A 13,679-nucleotide genomic window follows, 5' to 3' on the forward strand; every position below is an offset into this window, starting at 1 on the left:
GGGAGGGGGGTGGGGGTGGGAATAATGTTCAAATTTAAAAGAAATGCAAACCTGAGATATCTGTTCTGCATGGGCAAAAATATTTTTGAAGATCCGACGAATGTATGTCACGAAAACTGCAAGGTAATGGACAACATGTTTCAGAGGGCAGAAAGGAAAGTAGGAAACATTCGGCCACGTAGAAAATGTTGATCAAGCAATGAGGAGTTGTACGAAAGTGTCATCTTCAACTGGGTATTAAAATGTTCAAATAACCAACTATATAACCTTATCATTCAATTCATAAGAGTTAATAATTGTTACTATAAGTAACTTCTTTAACTCCATACTAACCATCAATAGTCTCCAAGGTAGTTAACTGCTCCCAATTTATCCTTCGGGATACAATCCCAAGAGCAACATTGCGAACCTGTCAAGATTAGGCTAGTGTTAACTTCAAAACCAGTTTGCAAATGCTAACTATAATTGGAGCATGTTTGGCAACACCCAAAAGCTAGCTTATAGCTTATTGATTTGGTGAAAAAGCTAGCTTTTTGCTTTTAGAGTTGTTTAGTAAGCAAGCTTAAGAAAAAATTACGCTAGTTCAGTAGCCCCTAATAGTCGTTTCCAAATTTGCCCTACCCTTTTGTACAAATGACATTTTAATAATAGCATCTTTTTCTTTTTTCCCTTTTGATTGTTTTTTTATCCATTCCTTTTTGGTAATGGGGCATATGGCTGTAGCTCTTGCCTGTCTCTCTCTCTCTCTCTCTCTCTCATTAAATTTTAAACATCTTATTATAAATCCATAAATAAAAAAGATCAAATTGTTAACATATACCTTAAGTTATTACATAAACAAAAAGATGTCATTTTACGTTGAAAGGCTTGTTTATTACCAAACACTTCCAATTCAATCTGTTACCTTATAAGCTTTCAGCTTCCAGATAGCTTCTAACCACTCGCAAAAGTTAGAGCTAGCTCATCAGCTAATTGTGCCAAAGAGAGGCTGGGCTTGCTCTACAGTCTATTTAAAAATAACTGCAGCCAAGTCTAAGTGAAAATGGAGGGGAAAAACTTGATTACCTCATCAAAAACAAGATTTATAAATCGCAAGGAGAGCAGGAGCGTAAGGATGACCTCTGCCACAGGAAGACCAAGTTTATCCAAGGGACGTAAAAACCACTGCAATGCAAATGCTATCTGTTCTGGAGTTGTTGTTGACAGGTAAAGACTAGCACTTTGAAAGATCTGGTAATCAAAAGAGAGCAAAATCAGAATGAAATAATAGTTCGTAGGGCTAGGAGCTAATTATACAAAAAAAAAACCTATACTCATTACAAACAGTAGAAGAGAATAGAGCACCAGTTTCCTATCTAATATCCAACATTCTAAACAGATTTAGGACACAAGTGGTATTAAAATTTCACAAGTTGAAGCTTGATTGCATCACCATTGCTGGTTTTTTAGGCTCAAACTTTTGTTTGTTTTTGACAGATATGTCTCGTCAATGTGAATATCAAATGGGCAAAATTCAAATTACATACAGCAGAAAATACAAAGTATGCATGCTGATCATATCTGATGGATTAATTAATGGCTATGCTTCATTTCAGATACTAGCAGCAGGAGCACGAGTGCTGCACCACAACCAGTTAGCAGATAAGCATATAAAACTAAAGGTTGGATGAAATGCCACTTACTGTGAAAGTTAAACAGGCTGATGTGCTTCCTGTTAACAAGCCCTTTCTGGTAATTTGTAATGGTCCCATTTTAAAAACTACATATGAATAACCTTCCAAAGAAGCTGGAAAATTTGGTAGTCCCATCATTGAAGGTGGAGGTGCTCTTGAATAGACAAGGGAAGGTGCAGAGTCAGTGCTTAGGGCCAACATTATAAACAAGATCCCAGAAAGCAGTGATACTCTTCCTAGTTGATCCTATCAAAACATAGTATGTTGAACAAAACTTACAAGAGAGTTTCCAGCATTAAACAAATTGATAATAGAGGAGTAAATAAAAAATACATAAACCATCCAAAATCCTAGGAAATTTGTTTCTATCTCTTTGATGTGCCTGCAGTAATCTTATTACATTCAGCTTTCCGAGGTCCACTTACCTTCCACACTTCCTCAGGCTGGATCCATATAGATAATACAGTCAAGTAGACAACCAAACCAAGACGCAGAACAATATTCGACCTTGCTGGTAAAATAACTAGAGTAAGTAGCCATGCCTGCATAGCACACAACACCACCATCAAAAAAAAAAAATACAAAGTAAATGAAAGCAGGAAAAAAAAAACATTTTTCTTAAAGTACAAAGAATAATTGGTTTGACAACCTATACAGAAAAATAGAAAGCAAATCTCTTCCCATGCATTCTTCAAAACAAAACAATTCCTTCACTTTAGAACTTGAAGAGAATACGAATGGAAGAGGTAAAACAGAATTTCAATAAACATCCAGAACTATGATGTAACTTTTGAAGGAACTTTTTCCTGCAACTTCCCCAAATAAAAGTTGTTTTTGCACTGAACTTCCTGGCAATGGATACAACTTTCCACATGGAAAGGGAAGGCAGAGATATCCGGTATATATATATTTTACTGTATTTTCCTGCCTCTCCCAATAAGCAAACTGCACTGAAGCCTGAATGTTTATGAACTAAATTAGAAATTCTTATCCCCATAAACATTATGGCCCTGTTTTGTAAAATAGTTAGCTTATTAGTCAATTTTGTCTTATTTGATCACTATTAGCTGTTTGACTTGGTTAAAAAATTAATAGAAGTGTTTGGTTAGTCAGCTTTTTGTAACTCTAAAATGTTAAAATTCAAAAAGTTGCTCTAAGTAACTTTTTCAATTAACTTTTTGAGAAAAGAAATTATACCAAACACTCTTCTACAATAATTTAATATTATCAACCAATCAGCTAACACCATTTACCAAATAGGGCCTATATACACTATTCAGCAATAAAACACCTTCCAGTCTTCCACGAGTAACCCCCAAAACCTCAATACTTCATGATACCAAACGAACGAGCTCAGTTCATTAGCCTTACATGTAGCTAAAACTAAAAAGTAAAAACCCCATCAATCTAATTCACCAAATTACAATTCAAAACAGGAAAAGATCACATTATCTTAAAGAGAAAAAGAGACAAAACCAAAAGGATTATAACTTTGTACCAATTTGATCCTGGGGTCAGTAGAGTGCAAGAAAGTGGTAGGGGAAGGGATGTACTGGGCAATGGGACTGGAGGTTGCTCCAGATATGAGTCTAAGCACTTTCTCAGCTCCAATAAAGTTTTTGGGTGACCATTTTTCCAGTAATTGTTTCCAGTTTTGTTGTAAACCTTCAGCGCTACTGCTCTTCTCTGCGCGTATAACTGTGGGTCGGGGGGGCTGGAGATGGAGGGTTTTTGTTTTTGGGCAGTTGGGAGGAAATTGGCGGTTGAAAATTGAGGGAGTCAAGCTTCTGAAGCATTGAGCATGTGGTGAAGAAAGTGTTACAGTTGCAGAGCTATGGAGGAGCTGAGAAAACATTGGCGATGGCTGAGAGAGTGAAACAGGTGTAGTGTCTCACTCTGTTCATAGGCATTTGGGTTTGAAGGAGGATCCGATTTGTGACCCGTAATTAAAATGAGCCTTTAACAACTTTATACGGATAATCCGATCTATAAAATGGATCCATAAACCACCCATTATTAGTCTGTAGACTATACTATCAAATAATATACATTTAATATATTAAAAATGTACATGACGGTAAATATGTTACCGGACTATATTTGAGCATTATTGAAGTATGATAGTACAATGAGTAATCAGTACAGTAGACAAGTGAGCAACAACGGTTTTGGTACCACAACGTAGATATGTGTATTAGTGAGAGTGAGTGAGTACAATATGTTAGTGTTGTGTATCCTAAACGAAGTGTCCCCCATTCCCCAACAAGGCTACTCTTTTATATCCTCAAGTGCCAACGACTTTTTGCCAGCAAGTAACGGATGCGTAATGCTGCACTAAGTGTTGATAATGATGATAAGGAGTAACTCCTCTTCAATGTGCTGACCATTCCTCTTCAATGTGTCGTCTTTGTGAGGATCTCGTGACAGCCCTAAGGGAATAGAGTTTATTTTTTTTATTTGTACGGAATTAGTCACGGCAGACCATGACCACTAGGTACACTGACAATTTTGGACGCCACTTGATGAGGAGGACGTCGCTTGAGGAGGCGACGCCACTTGAGGAGGCGACGTTGGAGAAGGAGGAGGCGACGTCGTGGATGAGGAGGCGACGCCACTGGAGGAGGAGGAGGCGACGCCGTGGATGAGGAAGCGCCGCTGGGGGAGGAGGAGGCGACGTCGCGGATGAGGAGGCGACGCCACTGGAGGAGGAGGAGGCGACGTCGTGGATGAAGAAGCGCCGCTGGGGAAGGAGGAGACGATACCGCGGATGAGGAGGCGATGTCGTGGATGAGGAGGCGACGCCACTAGAGGAAAAGGAGGCGACGTCGTGGATGAGGAAGCGTCGCTGGGGGATGAGGAGGCGACGCCGCGGATGAGGAGGTGATGCCGTGGATGAGGAGGCGACGCCGCGGATGAGGAGGTGATGCCGTGGATGAGGAGGCGACGGCGTGGATGAGGAAGCGCTGCTGGAGAAGGAGGATGCGATGCCGCTGGAGAAAGAGGAGGAGGAGGCGACGCCGTGGAAGGCACCGGGACGACCTTCTTTTGTAATATGTAGAGTTGTGCCTGAGATTTGGCCCCAGCTCTCAACAAGAGCACCAATGACGGTAAATATGTTACCGGACTATATTTGAGCATTATTGAAGTATGATAGTACAATGAGTAGTCAGTACAGTAGACAAGTGAGCAACAACGGTTTTGGTACCACAACGTAGATCTGTGTATTAGTGAGAGTGAGTGAGTACAATATGTTAGTGTTGTGTATCCTAAACGAAGTGTCCCCCCATTCTCGACCGAGACTCCTCTTTTATATCCTCAAGTGCCAACGACTTTTTGCCAGTAAGTAACGGATGCGTAATGCTGCACTAAGTGCTGCTAATGATGACAAGGAGTAACTCCTCTTCAATGTGCTGACCATTCCTCTTCAATGTGTCGTCTTTGTGTAATGGGTGATCGTTTGTTGTCGGGTCAGGTGCTGCATGCCCAATTATCCTGTCAGTACATTATATTCAAAGAAAGTACATTATTTGAGTACTGAAAATATATTATTTTTGTTTAATGTACATTCAGTACATTAATGATGTACTTTTAATATATTAAAAAAGTACTTTTTATTATAATCCACGCAGTATTGTGTGGAATAATTTGCCATAGACCATGGCCATTCAATTTAATTGGGAAATAAAATACTTTGTTGAGTTAGTAAGGTTTGAGATCCAAATTAATTTTTTTTTTTAATACTACTAACGCTATTAGAATGCAGTATTTGTTCATAACTACTTTCCACCTATTGAAGCACAAGAGTCAATATTGACTCCACTGAGGCTCAAACCCACCACCTCCTGTATAAAGGGAAGGGTTTGATGCCACTGGACCACAAGGTCCTTGGCATTTTGTTGAGGAATTAATTCTACAGAAATTTTAATTTATAAAATATTGATTCCAATGAAAGTGAAATACTAGCAAAAAGGAAGAAGCTTTATTCGCAATTGATTGTATAACTACTTTCTACCTAAGAATTCCTATTCTACACACACACACATATATATGATTGCGTTCAGGTACGTACGAGCCACTCAGGAGAAAATTGCAGACGAATCGCAACGCGCCAGGTATCCAAGATGTAGTTGCACCTAACGTTATAACTAGATGCACGTAATGTTATAACTAGATGCACTTAGGTGCACCCATGTGCATAAATGTTAACAAGGTAAATTACTTGCACTTGTAAGTGAAAATAGGTACACAAGTGCAAGTAAAATGTATTACAAATGCAACTAAATTGTACACTGAGCATCAATACTAAGTACACCTAATGCTATAACTAGGTGCACCTAATGTTATAACTAGGTGCACTAGGTTGCACACAAGCGCATGAATGTTAATAAGGTAAATTACTTGCCCTTGTAAGTGAAAATAGGTGCACAAGTGCAAGTAAAATGTATTGCAGATGCAAGTAAAATGTATTACAGGTGAAAATGAATTGTACACTAAGCATCAATACTAAGTGCACATAATGTTATAACTAGGTGCACCTAATGTTATAATTAGGTGCACCTAGCTTGCATCCATGTACATGAATATTAACAAGGTAAATTACTTGCACTTGTAAGTGAAAATATGTGCGAAAATAGGCGCACTTGTAAGTAAAACTAGGTGCACTTATATCACAATTACTTGCACAAAAGTTCGAGTTATTTACGAAAATGCCACCGCACTATTTTTTAAAAATTACATCTGATTCGTTTATCTGGACACGTGGACGGCTGTGAAGCGTTCTCATTTTCTTCTTGGGCGGCAGTTCACACGGGAGTGCACCCCTATATATATATATATATATATATATATATATATAATATAAAGAATACATTCTCACTCATTCTAGAAAAATTGTGTTAAAACTTCCAATTAAGCTATCTACATTGTACACATTCACAAATTCTACGAATTTCAATATATCATATTGTATAATAATATTGAAGTTTATAAAAAAGTTGGGTCCACTTTGCCATGCCATTAGTAAGATGAGACGTCATAGCAACACCGTCAATGATTTTTTTTAGTGTTCTTTTGTGGGGATAATGTTGAGGTGGATGAAACCGAGGAGATGAGAGAGAAAGTTTAGAAGATCATGAAAGTATAAATTTTTTTATGGATCCACTAAAAAAAAAAAAACAAGAACATGCGAGTATGGTATGTGTTGTGTGCATCAGATGCGCCCAATCGGGTGCACACACCCCAATCGCTCGCTATGTGCCAAGGTTAAAAAAATCGCTAGACGCTCTCTAGGTTTTTTTTTTTTTAATTTTAATTTTGATTTTTTTAAAAAAATGTTAAAAATATTTTAAGCGTTAATAATTGTAAAGTGTTTAATATTGTAAGTCTTTACACTTTAATAGTTAACACTTATTAAGTTACTAGTTATTATTTATTAATTATTAGTGCATTACTTATTAGACTATTAGAGTATTAGTTAATACATTATAACATTAATAGTTTAAATGTTTAAGATTTATAATTCAGAAAAAAAAAAAAAAACGCTCAGTCGGCCGGCCGCCTAGCGCCTAAGCGTCAATTAATCAGCGTCTAACCTAGCACGATTTTTACAACCATGCTATGTGCATAAACCGACATTTTTTTTTTGACAAACTTGTTTTTTTTTTTCCTATTTTCTTTTTCTTTTTCTGCTCTTCTCTCTCTCTCTCTCTCTGTTATCCTGACAAAAATCAAGAGAAAAGTTTGTCTATTAAAGTTGCTCTAAGAGCCAAACATTTTTTAGGTCACCCATGCTGTTACAAGATTTGTAAAGTTTACAAATGTCATGCTGTGAAGTCTCAGCTTGCCAATGAGTCAATGACAAAGTGAACTCAATTTGTTTGTAAACTTAAATGTTCTTGTTATTATTATATTTTGATTATGAGTTAGAGTTGTAGAGATGTTGAGAAAATAGTGGTGATTATAATTGTGATTATATGACAGTATAGCCAATTTTAAAAAATGAGAGTATTTCAAAGATGCAAATAACATTAGAGGATTAATCCAATTAGCTTGGCAAAAAGAAAATATATGTTTCAATCTATCATATCATAATATCTGTTTATGTAATGAAATTAATGATATAAATAGAAATATAATTTTCTTTGAAGTAATAACAAGTGTTAGAGCATCCACATACATGGTTTTTGGAATAGTGCAAAAGCAAAGAGATGATCTTGAACTGATATGGTGTGAAGTTATTTGGTAAAATATATCCTGCAAAGTTTGGGATCATGTCAGAAAAGTCATTTCTGTTTTGTTTTTATTTGTGTTTTGTTTTTTTATTTTATTTCATTTCTCTTTTGCTTTTTTTTTTTTTGATTTCATTTCTGTTTTGTTTTTTCATGCTCCTTCTCCTACTTCTTTTTTTTTTTTCATTTAATTCGTTTGTTTTTTATTGTTTTATTATTTTCGTTTCAATTTCTTTTTATAAAATACCAAATTTAATATTTTTGAATTAACTTTTGAATGATTTAATTATAATTAAAATTTAAAATGATTAAAATATAAAAGTAACAACGAAAATTAATTTAAATGTTTGTAATTATCATTTTAATTAAATGTAGGTATGTTTATTTTAATTAATTTTTATAATTATAAATTTATAATTCAAATAAATAAAGAAATAATTAAAATATAGGATAGAAAATGGTGGGCCCACAAAAAACTGAGAAAAAAACTTTAAACTAATGTGTGGAAGAGTTTTTGTTATTGAGTGAGATAGTGGATGATGATGTGGATGTTGGCGTCCACAAAAAATGGAGAAAAAACCCCAACAGATGCTCTTAGAAGTGAAATGTATTCAAAGTCCATCTAAAAACATGGAAAATGTTTTTTGAAAAATGATTTATTTTGTAGAAAAAAAAATCATTTTCTGATGTGTGTGCGCGCGCATGCTTTAGTATACATAAATAATACTCCGTATATTGTTAAAGTAGCTTAGTTGGTTCGTAGTGCGTTTTTCTTACAAAAAGTTTAGCACTTCCTATTTAGATCCGGATAAAAAAAAAATAGATCCGGATAATGTGGATTTAGATTTTTTAATTGAGATTATGAATTTGATATATTATATGTTTAAAGCTAATATAATGTGATGTGACATAAGGAACATAGATAAATATTGGAAATAAAATTAATATAAAAAACATTTTTTTGTCCTATAAAACACAATTCCCAACATTTGATTCAAATTTACAAATCAAATGGCTTCATCAGCTTCATGAAATGCAAATATACAAGTTGTATGTCTTTAATTATGTTAAGAGAACATTGATAAAATAGTTTAATAGGAGAAAATGTCATGAATTAGACTAGCTAATTAGTTGGATTTAATCTTTTAATATGATTTGATCCATTTATATTATAACCTAATTGAGTGACCTTAACTCAATCTTAGTTTATAACAAATTAATTATGAATCCATTTAACAGAAAATCATCAAACTCACAAACATTACAGAGTTAAAATAAAATTAATACAACTCTTAAAATATAATTGTACATAAAAGTAAAGTAATTACTGTGCATAGGAATTGTATATGTTTGGAAATTTTAGACTCTGCCTCCAATTTCCATCTCACTTCTCACAACCTCTTCAACCCTAATATGGATTGCACCAGTGCAAAATAGTTGTGTCCCACTCAAGATTATCAATACTGTCTCCAATGTCCTCTGCAACCATAACATAAAGAAATTTAATGTTTTTCAAAACAAAATTTTAATATTTTTAATGCAAATACATTGGATAACTTACCAAGTTTGAATCAGTCCACCCAATGCTAATCTCTTTACATGCCAACCTGCACGATAATTAATTATAACTAAGCGTTATTATAATTATTACTCCGTATTATAATTAAGGACTAAAATTATCTAGTTAAGGACTAAAATTATCTAGGTGAGATCTAAATCAAAATGTCAAGAATCTGTATATATATATATATATATATATATATATATGTAGATTTTGGTTCAGGTGCGGCCGTGCGGTCACACACCACTCAATGTTACGAAATACACCACTCAATATTAAGAAACACACCACAATGAAACACACCACAATGTTAAGAAACACACCACAATGCATATTTGTGTGGTGTGTTTCTTAACATTGAGTGGTGTGAACCGCACGGCCGCACCTGATCATGACTATATATATATATATATATCTATATATATATATATATATATGTAGATTTTGGTTCAGGTGCGGCCGTGCGGTCACACACCCCTCAATGTTACGAAATACACCACTCAATGTTAAGAAACACACCACACAAATATGCATTGTGGTGTGTTTCTTAACATCGTGGTGTGTTTCATTGTGGTGTGTTTCTTAATATTGAGAGGTGTATTTCGTAACATTGAGTGGTGTGAACCGCACGGCCGCACCTGATCATGACTATATATATATATATATATCTATATATATATATATATATATGTAGATTTTGGTTCAGGTGCGGCCGTGCGGTCACACACCCCTCAATGTTACGAAATACACCACTCAATGTTAAGAAACACACCACACAAATATGCATTGTGGTGTGTTTCTTAACATCGTGGTGTGTTTCATTGTGGTGTGTTTCTTAATATTGAGAGGTGTATTTCGTAACATTGAGTGGTGTGAACCGCACGGCCGCACCTGATCATGACTATATATATATATATATATCTATATATATATATATATATATGTAGATTTTGGTTCAGGTGCGGCCGTGCGGTCACACACCCCTCAATGTTACGAAATACACCACTCAATGTTAAGAAACACACCACACAAATATGCATTGTGGTGTGTTTCTTAACATCGTGGTGTGTTTCATTGTGGTGTGTTTCTTAATATTGAGAGGTGTATTTCGTAACATTGAGTGGTGTGAACCGCACGGCCGCACCTGATCATGACTATATATATATATATATATCTATATATATATATATATATATGTAGATTTTGGTTCAGGTGCGGCCGTGCGGTCACACACCCCTCAATGTTACGAAATACACCACTCAATGTTAAGAAACACACCACACAAATATGCATTGTGGTGTGTTTCTTAACATCGTGGTGTGTTTCATTGTGGTGTGTTTCTTAATATTGAGAGGTGTATTTCGTAACATTGAGTGGTGTGAACCGCACGGCCGCACCTGATCATGACTATATATATATATATATATCTATATATATATATATATATATGTAGATTTTGGTTCAGGTGCGGCCGTGCGGTCACACACCCCTCAATGTTACGAAATACACCACTCAATGTTAAGAAACACACCACACAAATATGCATTGTGGTGTGTTTCTTAACATCGTGGTGTGTTTCATTGTGGTGTGTTTCTTAATATTGAGAGGTGTATTTCGTAACATTGAGTGGTGTGAACCGCACGGCCGCACCTGATCATGACTATATATATATATATATATCTATATATATATATATATATATGTAGATTTTGGTTCAGGTGCGGCCGTGCGGTCACACACCCCTCAATGTTACGAAATACACCACTCAATGTTAAGAAACACACCACACAAATATGCATTGTGGTGTGTTTCTTAACATCGTGGTGTGTTTCATTGTGGTGTGTTTCTTAATATTGAGAGGTGTATTTCGTAACATTGAGTGGTGTGAACCGCACGGCCGCACCTGATCATGACTATATATATATATATATATATATATATATATATATATAGATAGATAGAGTTAGGATCATATGAGATCACTTGTTTAGGTAAGATTGTGAGATTAGATCTTGTGCATCTATTTAATAATTTAATGGTCTAGATTGATTTAAGATGCTAAGTTGAAGTATGTGCGAACGGTAATAAAATGTGTGCGAATGATGATTAAGTGTGTGCGGACGGTGATTAAATATGTGCAAACGGTGATTAAATGTGTGTGCGAACGAAGTGTATGTGTGTGTCAATCAATTTAAACCATTAAAAAGTATTACATGGATGCACAAGATGTGATCTCACGATCTTACTTAAGCAAGTGGTCTCACTGGAACCCTATATATATATATATACTAATCTTTAGCCCTAGTCCCCACTCTTGCATGTACATTCTTCGCACAAAGGGTTTTCATTAATTCTGATATGATGGGTCAATGTCTCCCAATAACCTTCTAATTCTCTGGAGCAATAGTTTAGGGTGATCAGTCGAACCAACTAAGTTAGTCTTGCAGGACAAGTGTCAAAGAATTTTAGCCTCAAGACTTTTGTTGCTAGGCTAAAGTCTTGACGTTTATCATTATCTAATATTCAACCGATCAGTCGAGTATATAGTGGTACGTTAAGAAACCGTTATCAATAATACTTGATATAATTGTATATAGTATACATGATTGCATAGTGTATAATTAACACCGTACAACAGATGTTCTTATTGATTAATATGAAATGGACACCTCGTGGTCTAACTAATAGACGAACACTTTGCCACTTAATTGAGTAGACCTTGTGCGAACGAGAATTATCTGGGAGTATAGTGCATACTTAAATGTGTCTCTTATAGTTAGGGCTTATTTAGAACACCTTGTGATCTAACTAAAAAATTAAAATTAATATGAAATGGAATTTTGAGAGTATGATTAAGCTTACCCCATTGCAAGTAGTGTGAGTAGCCAAGATATAAGGGAAGATGCAGCTGCTACATGTTGGCTAGCTGAATCCCACTGAGCTAGATTGTGGAGGCCATTGAGGGAGGTGATGAACCCCACAATTCCAGCAAGGAGTGAGTAAATGATCAGAAAACCTGTAGCCAAGTTGCCAAAGGGGAAGTAGATTGGGAATATTCTGGCAGGCATTGGCAATACTGATGCTGCAACTCAGAAAACGACACCGTTTAATACTTACACCCATAGCGGGAAAATCCTTCTTAAAGCATATTTTATATTTTCATAATACAATTATTATCATGGTTCATTAATTCTAAAATATCAATAGTCTAGTTTACCAGCATTTTCAATCACAAATTGTTGGGCGGTTCGATAAAGGCCAAGTCTAACACCCGATCATGGACGGATCTAGTATGAGGGCAGTGGTGGCAGCTGCCTCCTCCCCCACCCCACCTCACCTCACCCCTTATATATAATGGACCATTGTATATATAGTAGATGTTTACGTATAAGTAAATAATATAGACATAAATTACTCAAAGATAAAGTAGTATAGATGGTTAAGTATATATGTATGTGTTGTAGTAGAGGTCAAATATCTCATTTGTTTTAATATTTCGCCTCATTGGAAGAAATTTCTAGCTCCGTCCTTGCACCTGTTGACTGGGAGATTGTTGGGCTGAGGCTAGTAAAGGCCAAGTCAATGGAGACACCCAGCATTTTGAGAATGTGGGCCAGTATAAAGAAATAAAATTATGCATTTGCTACAAGCTATAACTTTTGGCGTAAGTAGTAAGTACTTGATCGTATTACAAATAATATGCCATTTTCTTGTATTTGTTATGAAAAGACATCAAGAAAAAACATACCTGTCTCGCGGGATTTCACAATCCCATGATTAACCGCCCATGAAGCGGCCACAATGACAATGAAATAAAGTATGGTATTAATGGATAAAAGCATGCATGAAACAGCTTTGCTTGCCATGCTCTCTGATCTGATGTTTTTGAGACAGTTAAGCTAAGGGAAAAATAACTACAATAATGCTTTAATTTGCAGCTTTCGTGAGGTTTTGGAGAGATCAGAAAGGTATATAAAGAGAGAATGGGTTCTATTCTTTCATCTTTGCCCAGAAAACATACCTTTGTTTGAAGCATTCTTTGTGTGAGCTTTGTGGTTTTTTCAATAAAACAAAAATCTGTTTCTTTAGTTCAAAGTAATGGCTGGAATTGGATTCTTCTTTTAGAACAATTTTTAGTTTGCATCATGAAGAGGAAAGGAATCCTATTGGCCTCACCAAGATGTAAAGTTAAGTTTAATTTTAGTAAATTTTTCTTTA

The 13,679-nt window shown here is 35.5% G+C and overlaps 2 protein-coding genes across 2 annotated transcripts in view; both read right to left on the reverse strand.

Annotated features, from left to right (window-relative positions):
- The window catches only part of LOC116018889 (protein ABCI12, chloroplastic), a 5,615-nt gene extending 2,015 nt beyond the window's left edge, over positions 1-3,600 (reverse strand). The window contains exons 1-6 of the mRNA XM_031258918.1: positions 3,172-3,600; positions 2,099-2,215; positions 1,683-1,919; positions 1,066-1,230; positions 334-409; positions 52-116 (exon numbers count right to left, since the gene is read on the reverse strand). Coding sequence (XP_031114778.1) covers positions 52-116; positions 334-409; positions 1,066-1,230; positions 1,683-1,919; positions 2,099-2,215; positions 3,172-3,528 — 1,017 coding nt within the window. The 5' untranslated portion in view covers positions 3,529-3,600. The remainder of the gene's footprint in view (positions 1-51; positions 117-333; positions 410-1,065; positions 1,231-1,682; positions 1,920-2,098; positions 2,216-3,171) is intronic.
- A 5,485-nt stretch (positions 3,601-9,085) lies between these two features.
- LOC116024848 (membrane protein PM19L) lies at positions 9,086-13,476 on the reverse strand. Its single transcript, XM_031265862.1, has 4 exons — positions 13,210-13,476; positions 12,324-12,543; positions 9,462-9,507; positions 9,086-9,379 (listed from the first exon to the last, which is right to left on the reverse strand). Exons 1-4 carry the CDS (start codon positions 13,325-13,327, stop codon positions 9,260-9,262), a joined length of 504 nt encoding a protein of 167 aa, XP_031121722.1. The 5' UTR covers positions 13,328-13,476; the 3' UTR covers positions 9,086-9,259.
- Positions 13,477-13,679: the final 203 nt, after the last annotated feature.

This window comes from Ipomoea triloba, chromosome 1 (assembly GCF_003576645.1).
Source record: "Ipomoea triloba cultivar NCNSP0323 chromosome 1, ASM357664v1".
Lineage (NCBI taxonomy): Eukaryota > Viridiplantae > Streptophyta > Magnoliopsida > Solanales > Convolvulaceae > Ipomoea > Ipomoea triloba.